The sequence below is a fragment of the Phytophthora cinnamomi genome (genome assembly GCF_018691715.1).
Source record: "Phytophthora cinnamomi strain GKB4 chromosome Unknown Contig102, whole genome shotgun sequence".
NCBI lineage: Eukaryota > Oomycota > Peronosporomycetes > Peronosporales > Peronosporaceae > Phytophthora > Phytophthora cinnamomi.
In genome coordinates this window covers 1,176,520-1,195,542 of record NW_027151035.1, presented here as the reverse complement: position 1 = coordinate 1,195,542, position 19,023 = coordinate 1,176,520, and the positions used below count along the sequence as shown (strand labels likewise).

The following is a 19,023-nucleotide window of genomic DNA, read 5'->3' as shown; positions in this document are numbered from 1 at the left end:
TGTGCAGAAATTGTAACCTCGCAGGTTTTTTTGGTCCCACCTTTGCAGATTCAGCGGGGACACCTGTAGCAGTCAAATCGGTACATATGCCTTATTTGGCATTTATAATGACCTAACGTGTAGGTTGCATTCTCGCGCGACAACTAGCCTTCACGCAGCAGCAGCAGCAAAATCACTTGTCGACTCCAGATTGAGCGTCAGGGCATAATAGAGTTCGATCTAAAAATAGTTCTAGTGCGTAATAGTTAGAAAAACGTCAACAAGAAGGCAAGGACGAATAGAAGAGAGACATATTATGTAAGTGCACAGCAATGTCTGGTGTAGGATACGTTTGTGCGAGTAGCGAGCGATATACAACTGATAACAGCAACACAGTTGTTGTCCAACATGTAAGATATAAACAAAGTGCAACAATGCTCACGACCCATTCCAAATGAACAACAGTAGTGTGAATTTCAATAACTTGTAGTTGGTTCATCTAAACAGGTTGACGTAGCCAAACCACAATCAGTCATTATAATCCCATTGAGCTCCACAATGTGAGATTAGCCATGAGCGTTGTTTCTCAAACCGCATCTGCGCTTTAGAGCACTTTTCAATGCAGAAAATTTCTTGCGAATTTGCAGGTTGGTTACCTCCTCGTCAGTACCAGGAAATTCACTGCGAAAAGTTGCTACTGCAGAAGCAGGTTTTATCGTGGGATCGGCTTTCACTAGACTTGTAAGAAACCTTGAGTAGCTTGAATCCATTTGACTGCGGCGCCGCTTTCGGGTCGAAACGAAGCCTGACATGTTACTTCCAACAGCCATCTCAGTATTCACATCGTCGGCGATATTATCTGTAGATGTATCGTGCCGAGACGACTTCTGTAACTTCATTTGATCAATACTGGGCATGTTGAATCGATCAGGATACCTTATTTGAAGCTCCTCAAGCATTTTTCCAGGGCCATACTTCATTAAACTGTCGGTGACACCCCTTTGGAACAATTCATCAATATCGTGCTTGTAAGCAGAGGTATAGTTAGCCCCATACATGCTCCCTTTTGGCGGTCGTTTAGCCCAACCCGGGTTTAGTTCTAAAGGTAGCAGTGGAACATTGTTTCCTTGGCTGAATCCAAGCTCAATCATTTTCATCGGCACAGCTGAAGCTTCGATAACAGCCAGATCCCCAGCAAGCTTCATACCAAGGAGGCTACGTTTTGCATGTGCTATTAGATTCTTTTCGGATGTTGAATCATTCGTACTGCGAGACGTAGGAATCAAATTTTCTCTGCATACCGTGTTTTGCCACCGCCTAGTTCGCATTCGTATTTGTGCAGCTGTTATAAGTCTGACTTGTGACGATTCCATTTATATATGTGGGGGGAACAATCTCGTCATCTATCTCGTTTTCAGCATCAACAAAGGGTTCGTCACTATTTAGAACATCTAGGAGCTCGGTCTCATCATCATCGTCAGAATACTCACCAAAGTCATCTGAGTCACGTCTCGAAATGTCCGCACACATTTCCTCATTTTCATTCTTGTCCACAACGGAACATTCGGTTGATGCGAGTGTACACGTTTGCAACTGAGGATTAACTAAGACACTGACGCCCTCCCCGATACCAGAATATGCATACGCACGGATCCCAAAACAGGGCAAAGTATTCATTGAAAAAGTTGAATCTCCATTGGGTTGGGTACAATTGTTTGCCAAAACGACACCAGAGTGGTCACAATGGGTACTATAACCGTCGCAGCAATCGTATATCATCTCATTTACCCTTCCTGTTAGTTGACTGAAGGACTTTTCCATCTTAGTCAAATGTCTGCGCAGATTCGATGTAGAGTCTCGACCATATTCAACTAGTGCTGCTATACAGTTGAGCAGCCCATTGTCAGCAGTCAGTGCGGCGACGAGTTGACGGGGCGTGTAGCAATCATTCCCTTGTTGTACATGGGCTGTTGCTTTTCGCATACCCTGCGCAAAATGGGCATCAAGCATCGATTTTCCATCTTGGGTCTCAGTGTGCACAAATCCAGATATGTTTATACAATGAACAATCGCGATGATAGGAAGTACTAATGCCACAAAAGCATTTTGATAGCTGGATGCGTTGTCAAGTTGAACAATAATATTCGTAACGGTTGGTAGATCACGTTTCACAGCTAGAATCGCAGCTTCTACAAATGCTACCACAGCTTCCTTGTCTTGTTTGTTGTCATAAGCCGAGATATGGTCGAAATACACTTTGCTTTCAACCGGAACTTTTGTAAGACCATCTTCGCTAGACTCTAAAGTTCAAAACCGTGCCACCGCTCCATGCCAAGCCATACCCCTCTTTCCAAAAGCTGCACTGTAGTTTCTCTGTAATACATTGGCTCCACTTTCATTTTGAAATCAATTACCAGGATAATTTCTTTAACATCGCTACTATCGTCCTCGATGCAACGTGGCTTCATGCTGTCAAATAACTGGCAAAGGCGGAGTTGCTGGTTCACCACTCTAACACGATGACCTAAGAAAAGGCCAAATTTATGGTAACAATCTCTTACCACGGATAGTGTTTCTGTGCTAGCGTTGACAGCTTCTAGTCGCTGATAAATGCCATCAGTAAGGGATTGCATGCCCAAGCATGCACTGCAACATACCTTTTGCTTGCAAAGTACTCCAGAAGTAGGATCAGATAGGCCAAATGTCATTTGATGACGAGGGCAGCTGGAGTTTGGTACGTACGAATCATCCCCTAGCAAGGCATTCACGTCGTTAAAGCTGCTGTACTTCATCCATCCCTTCAGCACGAGCAAACTTTCACATAGCCTAGTGACTGACTCTGGAAGTAGACTACGGATTATCCGCGTTAGAATGTCAATCACGGCATTTACTTAGGCTGCCGTGACGTAGTCAATGGCTCTTCGAGGATTAGCTACCCCATGCGTTAAAATAGAGCAAAACCGATACAACGAAGACCTTGACAATCCCGTATCATAGCCCAATGAAACTTAGTACTGGTCAAACAGCAGTGCCACCGTCTTCTTACGCAAAATTGACGGTACTTCGTAGAAAAGACCTTCTAATTTTATTCTCTTTGAACCCCACGAGAGATAATTCACATTTTCAGCAGCAAGGATGAATTTGATTGCTCGATCAGCCTTCGTCAACGGCACATTCATCCGCGTTTTTGGTGAGAGCAGTAAGGTGCCTTCTGCTAAAATACGGCTATAATCCTTGACGGCTTGTGAATATGTTCCTCGACTTAGCCCGAATTGAGGTAAATTACAAGTTAAACTGAGTAAACATTTCGAGGAACGGCTGCGCAAAGAACCGCTCGAATTGGTCGGCGCTCAATCGAGTTCTTTTTCGTTGGGATCGTCGCACGAGCAGCCGGTTCAACTAGTTGGATTTGTGGAACTTCACCTAACGGATTGCGTCGCTCAATCCAGTGAGAAAACATTTGTATTGGTGCAACGGCAGCATCAGCGCCTCGGCAAAGCAAGTGAGTAACCGCATGTATAAATTCATAGTCACGCGCCGTTGATCTTCTTCGTATGGCGTCAACTGCGCATTTGTATTCCACAATTCCTCACTTATTCGTGCACTCTTTCGCAATATCTTTTTCCCTACGAAATTGATGGTGTCGTCTGTTTCTCCAAAGAATCGCATGACCTGTTTCCATGATGGTAGTTTCCGTTTTGTGGGTGTGGGGACAAGCGGTGGTGGACTTAGCAACGTAGCAAAAAAACCTTGATGGTACTTCAGGTGCTCGTTTGCGTGTCGTGTCATCACCTCCATGAGAATTCACAGGCAGCTCAACGCCATCATATTCATACGAGAAGCCTTCGCCACGTAAGGTTGCTGCCGGACTCAACTCGGCTCCATCGTTTTCTTCTTCATCCAAAAGGAATTCATTTCCTTCAGGTGTCTTGCTCTTAGTTTTCGTCATAACTTTGACTGGGTTAAATTGGAGTATTTTTTCGCGCTGGACGACCTCGACGAGCACTCAATTTATGTTCGATAGATTTACCATCGTGTTCGCAACCGCATCGGCTGCACGAAGTACAGAGAATACAGCGAGGTGCCTGACATTTACAAGTTATAACGTGCATCTCACCAATGGTACCCAAAACGTTTCTCCTAGATACAGCGCACACAAACACCGTAATGTTGTTACCAATATGATCACAACCAAACTATCCAACGATCTTACCGTGTATTGCAACTTCTACCACTCTACCCTTTTCCGTCGCACCGTCGAAGTTGTCGAAGGCGCCACAGCCGTCTTCGCGACCAATACCGAGGCCGGAGACGCCGGCATAGTCTCCACCGGCTTCTCATCAGCACCACCGGACGGCGCATTCGTTTCCGGCTCCCCCGTCAGCACCGTCGAGGTTAGTGGTGCATTGGGTGATACCACGACACTTGCTTTTGTTGCTGCTCGTTGCCGCCTTGTTGGGATTACTAATTCGCGAAAACTGGGATCCTTGCCGATGAATCGACGTAGCCACTTGCTATTGGGAAATGCTGCTGGAATGGATTTACCACGGCTAATTGCAGTCGATCTAATTAGCCGTGCGAGCTCGTCTACGTTGACATTTTCATGTCTGGCAGCACGCTCCATCACCAAAGCCTTATCCAACTGTTCGTCTTCTCCGCTGATATATATTTCATGAGCTGAGGAGGATCGGTTGGTCATGATGCTCGCGTCGAATTGTTCATATAAGCAACGAGGTCCCTCTTGTTACGTGTGCTGATTTCGATCTTTCGAGGGCCCAATCTTGCGTGCCACTCCAAATAAACACCAATTTGGACATTGCCATATTCTACCACACGAACGATACACCAATTTGGACATGACCTTAGGAATCGCCGCGTTTAATATGGAAAACACTATAGTTTATGTGGAAGGCGATATGACGATGAACAAAACATATTTGGGAGAACTTCTTTTGCGAAGATGCTTAAAACGTACGAAAGAGTGTGTGGTGAAGGTTTGGTATCGATTGAGCATTTTCCGGATTTTCTCATTTTGCAAAGCCCCCAAGGCGTGCCCAGTACTTAGAGAGACTCCCTGTTAATGCTGTAGATAAACAGCGTCACTCAGTACTTCGCATTACAATCAAGGAGGTAACTAAGCGCACACACTTACCGAGTTACAGCAATGAGGAAAAAGTTGCCGTGCCGGTGCAAGTCAGAAAAATGAATCATACTAACATCAGAATTCCGGCAAATTGTTAGCCATTGTTTGTTCAGCAGCGTTCGGTCCACGAGGCCTTTCTTGTCGTGTTGTAGAAAGAGTATGGTTGAAATAAAGCGCAAGTCATCCATGTCATTGATGGTGCTTGGTCTTTGAGTTTTTGTCAGTTGAAATTGCGACCATGAGATACTGTTTCTGCAGGTGTCGTCTGCATCGCCGGTGTCACTCGGGGTCTGAGCGAAATAAGCCTGTTCCTGTGATCGCTTCGAGCTATCGCTTAATGGAGCTCAGGTAGTTCATGGTTGTCTGTGGCGAGGCGGGTGAGCGCCTTTTACCACCCAGGTGTATAGCACGTAGCCACGGAGCTGCCCTTCCGGAGAAATACTCCTCCTTCCGGATTTTCCCAATGGGGTCAGACCTCGGAAGCAGCACTAGGTGCCGCAAAAGAACGAGGTTGGCGTGTGACCTTGTGAATCCCTCTAGGTGTCGTTTACCTTCGGTGGGACGGAATTCACCGGTTGAGTTGTTTTCACTATGAAAAGGCCTTGAGTGTAGAGCGCTTACGTTACTTCAAACAGTAAGTCTCCACGACTGGGGGGGGGGGGCGAAATCACTGGTAAGCCTTCCTAGATAACCAAAAATACAGAGAGTTAATATGCAAATATACAGCCGCTACTTATTCTTTTGGGTCCTTGAGCGAGGAGTCCGTACACCAGTCTACTTGGGTTTCTTTCGAACCACTGGTCAAATCCGGAAGCACCCTTCACTCACGCGCACCAGCTCCCACAAGGAGATAATTAACTCCAAGCAGAAGACTTTGAGAAAGCTCAAATCCAAAAGGAGGCCAACCTTCAGTCAAACAATATACAGTCCTATCACAATGTAGTCAATCGATTGGATCCAGGAGGTGACTAAACACAACCTCCTAAAAAAACGCAGTTAATATGAAATATGGGACCTCCAGAAGGAGAACCAACAACTTGAATATGAAATAGGACAGGTCACTTCAGGCGCGCGTCGTCCGATCACCGCCTAACTTGGTCTTAGCCTTTGGGAGAGTTCCACTGTAGAGGGTCTAACTTGACTCACTACTTTAGCTTACACGTTGCGCAACGTGTATGAGGAAGCGTAAGTACTTAGTAATTACTTAGGTTAATTATATTTGAATACACAAATATAAGTTAAGTAATAAAAGGATTCCAAGTGACTTAGATTAGGTAAAATGAGAACTGTATTGTTTGTAAATTGATCTTCCTCTAAAATCTGCTAAAAACTGTTTATCATCTATGAAAGGGTTGGCAGCGGCTGGCTGTCAGAGCCCCGCTAATATGCATGTCTCTGATTGGTAGAAAGATGTTGCTTTCTACCAATAGGATCTTTTGGGTATGTGTGGACCACTCACTGTGGTGGTCCACTTCAATGTATCCATTGGTGTGTCTTACACCAAGGTGAGGAAGTATCTAAAAACTTTTAACAGATAACCTATCTGTTAAATTCACAAGTGGCTTGCAGCCACTTGTACGTGTAACCCCGTTACACCATCCCCCCTTAAGGTTAGACGCGCGGGGTCTCCGCACGTCAATCTTCGGAATTGACCATTCGTCAATTCTCCGCGTTTGGAGAAGAAATCCGCGCTCATTCAACGATGAGCGCGCCTCCGAAGAAGTCCACAAAGTCGGTGGGGAGTCATCTCTCCATCGACGACTACTTCGAACGCCAGACGGCGAAGTACGGCGACGTCGTCGACTTCGACGACGACGATGAAGATATGGAGGGCGAGGAGGACTCGCCCTCAAAGCGTAAAGACTCAGTGTCGAGCGAATCGCTCGACCCTCACGCCAAGAACGTTCGTCCGCGTGAAGGGGACGAATCGGACGCTTCGAGTTCGAAGCGTTCGCGTACTGAGAGCGATACTCCACTCGCTTCCGCTGGGGCTCTCAGTACTCCGCGCGCTGCTGCTGCAGCGCGTGATGTCAAAGCTCAAGGCTCTCCGCGCGCTGCGCCTGCAGCGCGCGATCCGTGGATGCCGTCCGCGTCCGAGATTGCGGACCGATATGGGAACTCGGTACCTCCGAATGAGGTACCGCTGTACGTATGCAGCGCCATCAAAGATGACGCTGTGGCTGCCGAGCTGCACTTTGATGCGGAAACGCATCAAAGGCGCGATTACTACATCGGACTCTTTCATGGGCTCCGATGGTTTCAAAGCAAGAAGACGTCTTCTCGCAGCAAAGTGCCCGAATGGCAGGCACTTTGTCAAAGTTGGAACGCCTTTGTTGAGAACTTCAACAAGAGGCCGAGTGCTTACCGTGATCGGATTAAGCAAGCGCGTGATCGCTTCGAGACATACTCGAAGCGTGGAAAGCTGGAGCAACTTCATGTTGCTGCTGAGGAGGCAAATGTGCCGTGCGCTGTGCCCGAGGGCTTTCAGTGCACGAAGTGCTTCCCAGGCGCGGTCCGCTTGAGCGACCGCGACTTGAACGGGTACACGTCGTTCCGTGTGCCCGAGAGTCTCAAAGAGCTCCGTGCTAAATTCTTAGCACGTGAGGGTTCGGGCGCTAGCGATGATCGCAGCGCTCGTATTACTTCCGCTGCACCAGCGCGTACTGCTCCTCGTACGCCCTCACCATTTCCGGAACGTCCTCCAACAAGACATTCCGCGGCTCCCATGTATCTCGATGGGGAGGAAATCCTCTTCAACGAATACGAAAACGAGCCCCTTGAGGGTTCGTTTTCGGGATACTATGGTCAACAATCCGCCTCAACAATCCAGCGGGTTGAGCCGTGGGCGTCACGGATCGGCGGTGGCGGGGTGGGAACACGCCCGGGTATGATCAGCCCCGGGCTGATCAGTATGCGCCTCTCCACGACCGGGTGACCGCCGTGGAGCGTCTGCAGGGCGCTGAGTTCGCCGCCCTGAAACAGGAGCTGGCGAACCAGAAGGCTCAAGTCGCGGCGGTCTCGCAGACCGCCTCGAACATCCAGGTCGAGCTGGGGACCCAGATGAAGGGGTTGCTCCAGCGCGTCCGCGCGCTGGAGGAGAGGCTGCTCGTCGCCGAGGCCAAGCCCTCCGCTTCTGCCTCGGCTCCTGCCGAGGCTTCGGGTCAGCCGAGCTAGATGGCTCGTGCTGCAGGTATGGCTTCAGCCGTCCGACGTAGAAGGTCGGATGGAGGCGCATGCTAGATGGTATGTCTAGCGTGTATGCGTTGCCGTACCGTGCCAACACAGTGAACGGCCCGATGAAGCGCGGAGCAAGCTTGCTTGCTCCGAAATCCGAAACGGCATGTCTAGGCAGGTTTTGTGTAGCTAACAAAACTAATGAACCAACTTTAAATTCATTTGTGTTGCCTCTGCCCGCATTGTCTGCGTTCAGCTTCTGTTGATCAACAGAAGCTGCTATTGTGTCTTGGACAAACCGAATTACGGCTTGTCTTTTGGTGATGAAACTGATTGCAATCCGAGCTGAAGTCATTCAGCTCGCTCTCCGCTAGAGGCCCGGCCTCTGCGTGGTTCTTTGCGGTGTCTGCGCCCTGCGCAGACCCGTGGTCGTTGGCCTTGTTGTTGGGGGAGTCTGCGCCCTGCGCAGACTCATGTGGTTTGTCCATTGTTGCAGCTGACACTGTGCAAGTGTCAGCGGTTTTCTGCGGCTGCTGTATTGCAGTCGTAGATCCTCCCCCACTTAAAGTGGGAGCCATCACTCCGAGTAAACTCGGTAGGCGTGGATGCCGCATGGCATTCACGTAGAACGGTGTATGCCCGGTCGAGGCATGCACTGAGTTATTGATGGCAAACTCTGCCATCGATAAGCACTCGCTCCAGTATTGGAACGAGTGAGCGTAGCTCTTCAACATATCGACGAGCACGCGATTCACGCGCTCGGTTTGACCGTCCGTCTGCGGATGATCCGCAGTCGACATGGAAAGCTGGCTCCCAAGAAGTGTAAACACTTCTTGCCACAGATGCGCTGTGAAGCGCGGGTCTCTGTCCGACACGATGTCGGACGGCATACCATGGTGTTTGAACACCATGTCGACGAGCAGACGGGCCGTCTGCTTCGCGGTCACCTCTGCTGGCACCGCAGCAAGATGTACCATCTTGCTGAAGCGGTCTACAAAGACCACAATACCGGTGTTCCCTCCGCTATCCGGGGGAAGACCAAAGATGAAGTCCAAAGACATGGACCTCCAACACTCCGACGGAGTCGGTAGTGATTGCAGTGGAGCCTGCGCGAATGGCGCAGGCTTTACGCGTTGGCATACCTCGCAAGCACGGATGTACTTGCGCACCCACTTATACTGGTGGTGCCAGTAGAAGTCGCGCGTGAGAAGGACGTAAGTCTTCTCACGTCCGAGGTGTCCCGCAGTCGGGGCATCATGATACTCGTACATGATCCTGAGTCGCAGGTCATGGTCATTTGGCACGACAACGCGATCCGCGTTGTCGTCGACTGCATTGTAAAGCAGTAGTCCGTCGTGCACACGAAAGCGGTGTGCACGCGCTCGAAGGTGCTTGGGCAGCTTCTGACGGGACTTGTCAGAAGGCGCTGTGTCATAGGCCAGCAAGAGCTTCGCGTCCGCGTCGTGCGCGTACGCGGCCTTCACATCATCCAATAGAGATGATGTGGGTTTGCTCGATCGCATGGCGTCAATGGCATTGACGTCAACAGCTTCTGCATAGTCCGGCCGACGTGATAACGCGTCGGCCACTACATTCAATCTTCCGGGTTTGTATTCGACCCGGAAGTTATACTCCGCAAAGAATGAGAGCCATCTCGCCATTCTTTGTGATATGTGTGGCGACTTCACTGCGGTGCGCAGTGATGCATGGTCGGTGTAGACCACAAATGGTCTACTCCCAAGCAAATACACTCGGAACTTTGCGAGTGCATACTTCATGGCAAGGAGTTCCTTGTCATGCACCGGATAGTTGCGCTCAGCTGGCTTCAGCTGACGTGATTGGTAGTAGACGACACGATCACGGCCCTCGTGATCGTGCTGCATCAACGCGCATCCGATTGCGAAATCGGATGCGTCACACACTACGTGAAATGGGCGATCTTGGTCAGCCACTGCCAAGATCGGCGCCTCAGTCAAGCCCCGCTTGACTGCATCGAATGCCTTTTGGCAATCGGGTGTCCAATTCCACACAGCTTCTTTCTTAAGAAGTTGTGATAGCGGGCGGATCTTGCCCGCATAATCCTCCACGTACTTGCACAAGTACGTGGCCAAGCCAAGGAACTGCCTCAGTTCCTTGACACTTGAAGGCGTTGGCCATTCATTGATCACTCTGACCTTTTCCGGGTCAGGGCGAACACCATTCTTCCCTACGAGACACCCGAGGACGGGTATCTCGCTCGCCCCGAAGATACACTTCTTCAGGTTCGCGTAGAGCTTATGCTTTCGCATAAGCTCAAGTAGCTTCCGGAGATGCACCCTGTGCATCTCTACGTCGGTCTTCCCGTCCATAGCCCGGCTGTGGATGAACACATCATCGAAGTAGCTCGGCGCGAAGTCGCGCACCGAGCGCAACAAGTGCGTCACGCACCTGTTGAAGGTCGCAGGGGCGTTCGTAATCCCCTGTGGTATTACTAGCCACTCCCACAACATGCCGCTTGGCGTGCTCACCGCCGTGAGGGGGATATCGCTCTCACGCATTAGGATCTGGTAGAATCCGTCTCGCAAGTCGAGAGCACTGTAAACGGTGCTCCCGGCCATCGAATCGATGATAACATCTTTTCGCGGTATCGGCGTCTGCGCCGGTACTGTCGCATCGTTCAGCTTGTTATACGCATGAACGATGCGCCATCCGCCCTGTGGCTTTTTGACACAGAACGTCGGAGCACTGTGCGGGGACTTCGATTCCCGCACTTGTCCTGCTTTGCGACGACTTTCAAAGAAGTCGTCGATCGCTTTTACTTACGCGGCAGTGGCCACTGCCACGTGACACAGTACTTCGTGGCCGGCACGAGATCAATCTCGTGCTGAATGCCCTTATTCTGCGGAAGCTCCGCAGGAATCTCTTCCGCGAGTACGTCTTTGTACTCCCTCAGTAATTCGTAATAGGGACTCGACTTCAGCGAGTCCCAGCCTTGTTCCTCGAAGCGCTCTCGCTTCGTCTTCGCACTGAGAGTGTCTTCACTCTCAGTGGTACTTCCCATGAAGAGCTGTCTCAGCTCTTCGCTCTCGCTCTCCGTTCTTTCACTGTTCGAAAGAACGCAGACCTGCTCGATGCGTCCATCGTGCAAGTCGCGCGTGAAGCGCTTCCAGCTCATGGCTGGAAGCGAAGTCAACTCCGACGCCATCGTCGGAGGACTAGCTAGTTCCATCTCACGATACTGGAGTCCAGTATCGGTGCGCGTCAAGACGCTTAGCGTCTTGACATTCGGCGTCACCGCCGCAGTCTGCCCAGCAGACTGCCCTTGTTGCGTCTCGGTCCCGGACCGAGACTTGCGCAGCGTTTTCCGCTTGCGCCGTCTTCTTGTTGTGCGGAGCCCGGCTCCGCACGGTTGTTCTTCTTGTCCAGGCCCGGCCGTGGACAGTCGTTCGCCGGCGGACCCTGTCCGCGGGCGCGCGGTATCAAGCCCGGCTTGACCGCATTTTCCTTCGTGCAGCCCGGCTGCACGGTAATGTGTCCCCTCGCCGGCAGACCCTGTCTGCGGGCGCGCGATATCAAGCCCGGCTTGATCGCATGGCGCTTCGTCGTGCAGCCCGGCTGCACGACAGCATGCAAATTGCGTCAGTGCGGTACGTTTGCAACCGTCCGCACTGTTTGCAGCGTCAACTCCCGGAGTTGACACGCCTTCGTCACCTCGACGCCATTCATTGGCGGAGCCCCTCATGACCGAGGGTGCGTCGACTCCCGGAGTCGACGTGTCGTCGTCGACCTGACCTCTTCGGGTCAGGGACTGTCCCATGCGTACTTGAACGCGAGTGTTGGTTCCCGGAACCGACACATCTTTTCCTTCCGACGTCGGCAGCATTGCCGACGTGGATCCCACTTGTGCGCATGCTCGCGCACTTCCTGGGTACTCCAGGACAGCGGCATTAAGCGCTGTCTCGACTGGTGAGCCGCGCGCACCTGCTGGTGCGTGCGCTGCGGTAACAGGGCCATCGCTCTCTGTTCCGCTGTCGCGGCCGAAGCGCACGAGCGTGCGCTTCTTCCAGTCTATCACCGGATCATGCCGTGTAAGCCACGGCATGCCCATTACCATGTCGAACTTATCGTCCAGGTCCAGGACGATAAAGTGTTCGACAAACACTCGTTGTTTGTACGAGAAGCGCACGTTCACGACGCGCTTCTCGGTCTTTACGATGGCACCTGTTGCCAATCGTACCTCCAGAAGACTTCGAGGTACATTTACCTCCTCGAAGTCAAGTCTCGGCAGGCTTCGTAGTCGAACAAAGTTGTTCAACGCGCCTGAATCTACCAAAGCTCGAAGAGAGTCGCTCGCTCTCTTCGAGTAAACCTCCAAGATGACTAGGTTCGGCCTGTCATCTTGTTTCTTGCAGCGAGAGCTAGTCTCACTGGGGGCTGCAGTCCTCAGTATCGCGTGCCCGATGTCGGCACGCGCGACTGCATTACCAGTAGGGCGCCCCGCGCCTACTGGATGTTCGCGTTTTTTTGTTGGTCCGCGGCGATGCCTAGCATCGCCACGACGGCCACCTCCAGGGGGCATGGGAGTTGTGCACTCCCGTGCAAAGTGACCGATCCTTCCGCAGCGGAAGCATCGCACGTTGCCTCCCTGCTGCTGGTAACCAGCAGTTGTTGCGTTCGAGAGGTCCATTGGCTCCGGACCTCCCGTCCTCGCTACCGGGCGCGGTTGCGGCCTCGGTACGTTTACATGGAGTTTAGCCTGCCGCAGGCTAAACTCTTCTTGCATGGCAAGGGTGATTGCAGCTTCGAGAGTACTCGGGTACTCTCGGAAGAGATAGGTCTTCACGGGACCATCTCTAAGTCCTTTCATGAACGTGACGACCTTGGTCGCCTCGTCAATCGGGTTAGTCACGATATTTGATACCAAATATCGTGCGCGTTGCGCGTAAGCATGGACGTCATGCTTACCTTGCTGAAGGTCGAGGAACTCTGCCCTCGACCGGAACTCGTTTTGCGGGGGCTCAAACGCTTGTCTGAGCTCCTCTTTGAATACTTCGTACGTGCTGAAGCACGTAGGATCGAAGAGTCGGCGCCCATACGTCCAACTCCTTGCGCGTCCGCCAAGGCAGGACATGGCGAACGCGACCTTTGACAACGGGTCGACGATACGTCGAGCCGCAATGGCTGTGTCGAGTTCGACAAGCCATCGGAGGAGAGGCTCGCCCTCTCTTCCTACATAATTACTCACGCTCAATTTTAATGATTGAGCACGCGGTGTCGTCCCCGACGACGTCGTCGCTGAGGAAGCAGCATCGCGCTGCCCCTTCATGATGAACCCCAGAGTAACACCATGTTGCTTTGTCGGCGATAGCGTACGCAGCATCGTGGCTATCGCCGCTTCTCCAATGACTGTTGACAGTCGTTGGAGGGCCTCCCACTCTGGGTCAGACAGGTGGGGGCAGTCAGCGCGTGCAACATGCGTTGCAGGCGTGTTGGAGCTCTCCATGGGCACCTCCGTGCTCATGTGGTTCTCGGCTCCGCGTTCGTACGCCGCGTACGAACGTCAAGCAGTCGGTCGTTGGACGGACTACCAAGTGCTACCAGGTGTAGAGGGTCTAACTTGACTCACTACTTTAGCTTACACGTTGCGCAACGTGTATGAGGAAGCGTAAGTACTTAGTAATTACTTAGGTTAATTATATTTGAATACACAAATATAAGTTAAGTAATAAAAGGATTCCAAGTGACTTAGATTAGGTAAAATGAGAACTGTATTGTTTGTAAATTGATCTTCCTCTAAAATCTGCTAAAAACTGTTTATCATCTATGAAAGGGTTGGCAGCGGCTGGCTGTCAGAGCCCCGCTAATATGCATGTCTCTGATTGGTAGAAAGATGTTGCTTTCTACCAATAGGATCTTTTGGGTATGTGTGGACCACTCACTGTGGTGGTCCACTTCAATGTATCCATTGGTGTGTCTTACACCAAGGTGAGGAAGTATCCAAAACTTTTAACAGATAACCTATCTGTTAAATTCACAAGTGGCTGCAAGCCACTTGTGCGTGTAACCCCGCTACATCCACGGCGGTAATCGCGATCATGACGCGTCCAGACGCAGGCCTCGCAGCTTAGGGCCGCCGGTAGGGTTGGTTCCTCCGGGCAATGCTTGTTCCTCTCACTGCTTGACAGCACCTCTTCGTCCCTAAGGACTCCGCAGCACTTGCGCTCTTCTTGGCAAATTGAACTCTCTGATTATATAGTCTGTTAGGCGTGTGTACCTACAATCTCTCTGGAAGCAGTCATTTTATCTTGAATTCACTATGGTCGGGCGTGGCGTAATAACGTCGCGCGTCGAGCAGGTCATGAATCGGGCAGGAATATGGTCGGTGCATAACATATCATGATCGGTCGTCTTGATCGGTCGTTAACATCTTGGCTGGACTATACTTGAAACTTGGAAGGACTTTCCGGGTACATCTCCGGACTTTCTGGGTACAAATCAGGCGGCGACTGGTCGGATGTGGTCGCTCCTTCGGGGGATCGGCATCCGGAGCTTGACGTTCGGAGTTTCCTTCGTCTGGAGTCGGAAAACTGGGAATTTGGGAGATGACTTGGGTTCAGTATGCTTCACTTCCAAGCGTCCTCGGGGAGCGTCCTTCCGCACTCCACTTCCGCTGGCTTGGGCTCTCAGCTTGTGCATGTCCCTGTTCTCTGCCATGGTTGACGATCTGCAGCGTCGCATGTCTTTTTCCGCACCCATCGCAGGCAGGGTTACCGGATACGCGCTTGGGGAATTTCTGAGGAGCTGCTTCGTGTCATGTTTGCTAATAAATATCACGATCCTTAAATACGAAGGGCAAAAGCATTCCAAACATCTCCTTCGTCATGTTTGCAGCAGACACCTTCTCTAAAGTTAAACTTTTACCTACACGTCTGATTAGAAAACAATTGAATTTTAACCTGGCAGATGCGTCTTGCTTCCGTGATGATGGACCAAGCCCACTCTCCATCAGATCAACTATGGTGTCGGTGTCAGCGCCAGCAGTATTCGCCATCGTTGCTCTACTTCCCCTTCTGTTTCTCACTGGCAACTGAGGGCCGTTCTTAACGGAGCGGTAGGCTGGGAGGGCGGTGGGGCGTAGAGAGTACCACTCTGCGCGTCGTCGTTAAGAATGACGGAGTGTAGGGCGGTAGGCCGCTGTACCAGACTGTACCTGTGTCCGAGAAATTGTCTCATTCACAAAACGCCCCGAACCCCCTGTGGGCATACTACGTATGTTCCCTCAGCTAGTCGATTCGGACGACGAGGAATGGAGCAGTTCATCTAGTGATGAAGGATGTGTGGGATGCATTGATGGAAGGCTGGTACGAATTAAGTCGCCAAGTTCATCTAGTACAGCGAACATGCGCTCATATTTCTCGGGACACTACTACTCCATGGGCCTGAATATTCAAGCTATCTGTGACGCCAAGTGCAGATTCACGTACTTCGCGGTAGCTGCACCTGGAGGATCGTCGGACATCCACGCACTGCGCCAGACATCACTATCACAATACATTAATTTGCTTCCGTATGGTCGCTATGTAATTGGTGATTGCGCGTATGTTCCGTCAGAGCTCCTACTTACACCTTTCAGTGGAACCCAAAAACACATACCGAAGAACAACAGCCACAATTTCTATCTAAGCCAGCAACGGATCAAAATTGAACAAGCCGTTGGATTAATGACAACAAAATGGTGGCGACTGCGATCTCCTCTTCAAGTGGATCTGAAGCACGCTTCAAAGGTACTTGTAGCTAATTCAAATTCGTCAGAAAACAAAACGTTCAAAAGTCTAAAAGGGCATTGCTTCTGCTTCAGAGGTGGATCACTTCGAGCTTTCTTCTTCTTCTCAAACAACGCATCGTAAGAAGTCTCGTTAATCTTCCTCTGAATGATCAAGTCGACCATAGCTGCTTTGGTCTTGTTCTTGTAGCCATGGACACCTAGCTTCTTGCAAAAAAATCGTAGTTGCTTGTACTTAAACGACGACCCGGATAGATCTTTGATGTACAGGAGTATTTTTTTCTCGTTCTGCACTTGCTCCGTGTGCTGCTCCGTGTACTGATCATCACCTGCACGCTCGCTAGATGTGAGTTCCTCCATAATGACTTCAACGTCGCCGAGAGTGATAGAGTCCAGTTCAGGGTATAGAGAAGCAGCATGAGCGGAAGCCGACGCGCGAGCAAAATCATGGCCAGCGAGCAGGGCATCAGCGCGTTCACTGCTTTCGACGATATCCTCACACTTCTCCTCTGCCTGGTGATACTCGTGTCGTGCTGGTGGGGGGAGCGTGGATTCGCTGCTCGCATACTGCGCTAGGCCGGGAGAATGACTGCCGCCACTACAGCCAGACAACCCGTCTGCTTGAGCGAGAGGACGGAAGGTGCATGCGATGGTCGTGTCCTGGGTGTCGGAGGTAGACACGTCGTCAGCGCTGGGACCCGAGAGCAAGTCAGAGGAGCTCGCGCTGGGCTGGACAATGGTGCAATGGTGCGAAGCAACCCTCGAGGGCGTTCCATTTGGATGGAGAGTCTGAATCTGGGCAGCCTACCACGGACAGCCCCCCCCCCCCTCGTGTAGGGCGTAGGGAGCCTACCGATCCGTGATCGAAAATTCCCTCGAGGTAGTCCCGATTGCTGCACAGAGCCGGTGCGCAGCCTACCCCGGCCTACCGAGACTACCGCACACCCGCTCCGTTAAGAACGGCCCTGAAAGTTTGCACAACCCTTCCGGCGGCTGGTTATCACAGGATGCAGGAATGTTGCACGAATTATGCATCTTATCTTCGTAGCCGAAGAAAAAAAGGGGAAATTCAAAATTACGTCCGTAATTTTGAACTGATTCCAAAAGACGTCCGTAATGTGTATTTAACGGGAGAGCGCACTTATAAGTCGCGTTAAACTACTGTCCGCCCTTGCCAGCCAGCCAAGACCAGAGGGAAGCTTACAGTACATCCGAATGTATACCAGTGCGATGGCATTGATGTGCTGGCTCGTCACGTTGCTACGAGTATATAGCAGCGATACTTTGTATGATATTGTAACAAGGTACATGTTGCTTACATACTACCAAAACTGTACCATAAAGAAGACAGAACCTCTGTGAGACGGAGTAGTAGGGCGCTGAAGGAGCACCCTGCAACCGCGGCCTTCCCTCTCCTGCCATGGATACGTATTCACCGTTGTCGCTGGCAAAAGCGTCGGTGAACCGTTGGCAAGCGCTTTGTTAGCTTTCTGTTGTGTAGTTCTTAGAACGGTACCTTATCTCACGAAGGCTGCGAGCCATCTTACCGAAGGGATTGTAGAAGTAATATTGGTGTGCATTCGGTCTGTGTGCTTGTTATACATGCAGGGATTGACAGAACTGTAACACGAATTTTCCCGAAACTACTGTATTAATAGGGCAGCTGTGGTTACCGAATTACTGTAGTAATATTACTATCATTTCAGGGGATCTCCGTTATTGTAGTAATATTAATGTAGTAATTTCCAGTAATTCCTAGTAGCTTCAGTGGTCGACCTCCTGCATTGTCAGGCCTTTGTATCCATTGCTGTCAAGCTCCATACGACGGATTTCCGCTCGATTATGCTTGAGAAGAATCTGCATTTCCGCGTGTTCGTTGTCAGTTCTCGTCCGAAGGCTGCTCTTCGCAAATCCCCCTGTAGAGAAGACACGCTCTTGGAACGCGTTGGAAGGACTGCACCCTAGCCAAACGCGTGCTAAGGCCGCGATAGATGGAAACTTCACGCGACCGACATCGCGAACCAACGAAGAATGTCCATATACTCGCAGAGGGCCTCTACACGTCAGCAAACTACTCCATTTCGACGAACCATCAGCAAAGGAGTAAACTCGTTCTTGCTCACCCCCTCCTCCGCTGATTGCTGCAGTGTCATGGTGATCCAGTCCGCTGAGTACTCTGCCACTTTTGCAGAACGCTGTCGGCTTACTGTACTGGTGATGAACGCCACTCTTGCAGACGACACACGGATCGGTCGTCGGCAACTCGGCGAACGAACAGTCGGGATTAGCGCACTTCATGGGGATGAAGGGTGGCAGGTCGAGAGAGTTCTTGGTCGTTTCTGGCGGTTCTGGTGTTGCTGGAAACTTGCAGAATGAGGGCTGAGAAGTCTGGATCTGCAAGACTGGCATCGCCAGCACGACGACGGGCTTGCTCGTGTACGGATTCAGCTCTTGCAAACGCTGCCCGGACGCAGACACCCCACTCGTCGCCCTATCCGTCTCCAACCAAGCAGTGATCCACATGAGCTTGCGTGGGGGGGGGGGGGGGGCGAACCAGAATTTCTGCTTTGTGGAAGCGGGGGATTGCCACACGCCTCTGAATTTCTTCAAGTGCGCGATAGTAGTTTATAGTGATACACGGGGTCGATCTGAGTTACTAGTACTAGTTACTACAGTAGTATCAGATGGTACCTCGGCCCAAATTACTAGTTATTACATCATTTTAATATAGGTATCAGCGGAGTAGTAGTTAAAATCGAATTACTGTCCATCCGTGTGATAACACTTACGAGTGTTATCACAAGGTAAGGTAAAATGCCAAACCTGGCACGTTGCCAATTCGTGGCACGACTTATACTTTTTGCCAATGACATATCCCTATTTCGTCAATCTCGTTGCCTATTGGCTACTCTCTTTTTGGATCAGTTGCTGGCACGCTTTTGAGGGCTGTAATGGAATTTTAAGA

At 50.9% G+C, this 19,023-nt stretch overlaps 1 protein-coding gene across 1 annotated transcript; it reads right to left on the bottom strand.

The window, feature by feature from the left end:
- Window positions 1-4,078: 4,078 nt before the first annotated feature.
- On the bottom strand, window positions 4,079-16,418 carry IUM83_08072 (uncharacterized protein; the record flags this gene model as incomplete). The annotated part of the gene is made up of 3 exons (XM_067932423.1): window positions 4,079-4,119; window positions 4,193-4,312; window positions 16,064-16,418. The coding sequence occupies 3 exons, from the start codon at window positions 16,416-16,418 to the stop codon at window positions 4,079-4,081; spliced, it is 516 nt and encodes a 171-aa protein (XP_067782900.1).
- Between the last annotated feature and the right edge of the window lie 2,605 nt (window positions 16,419-19,023).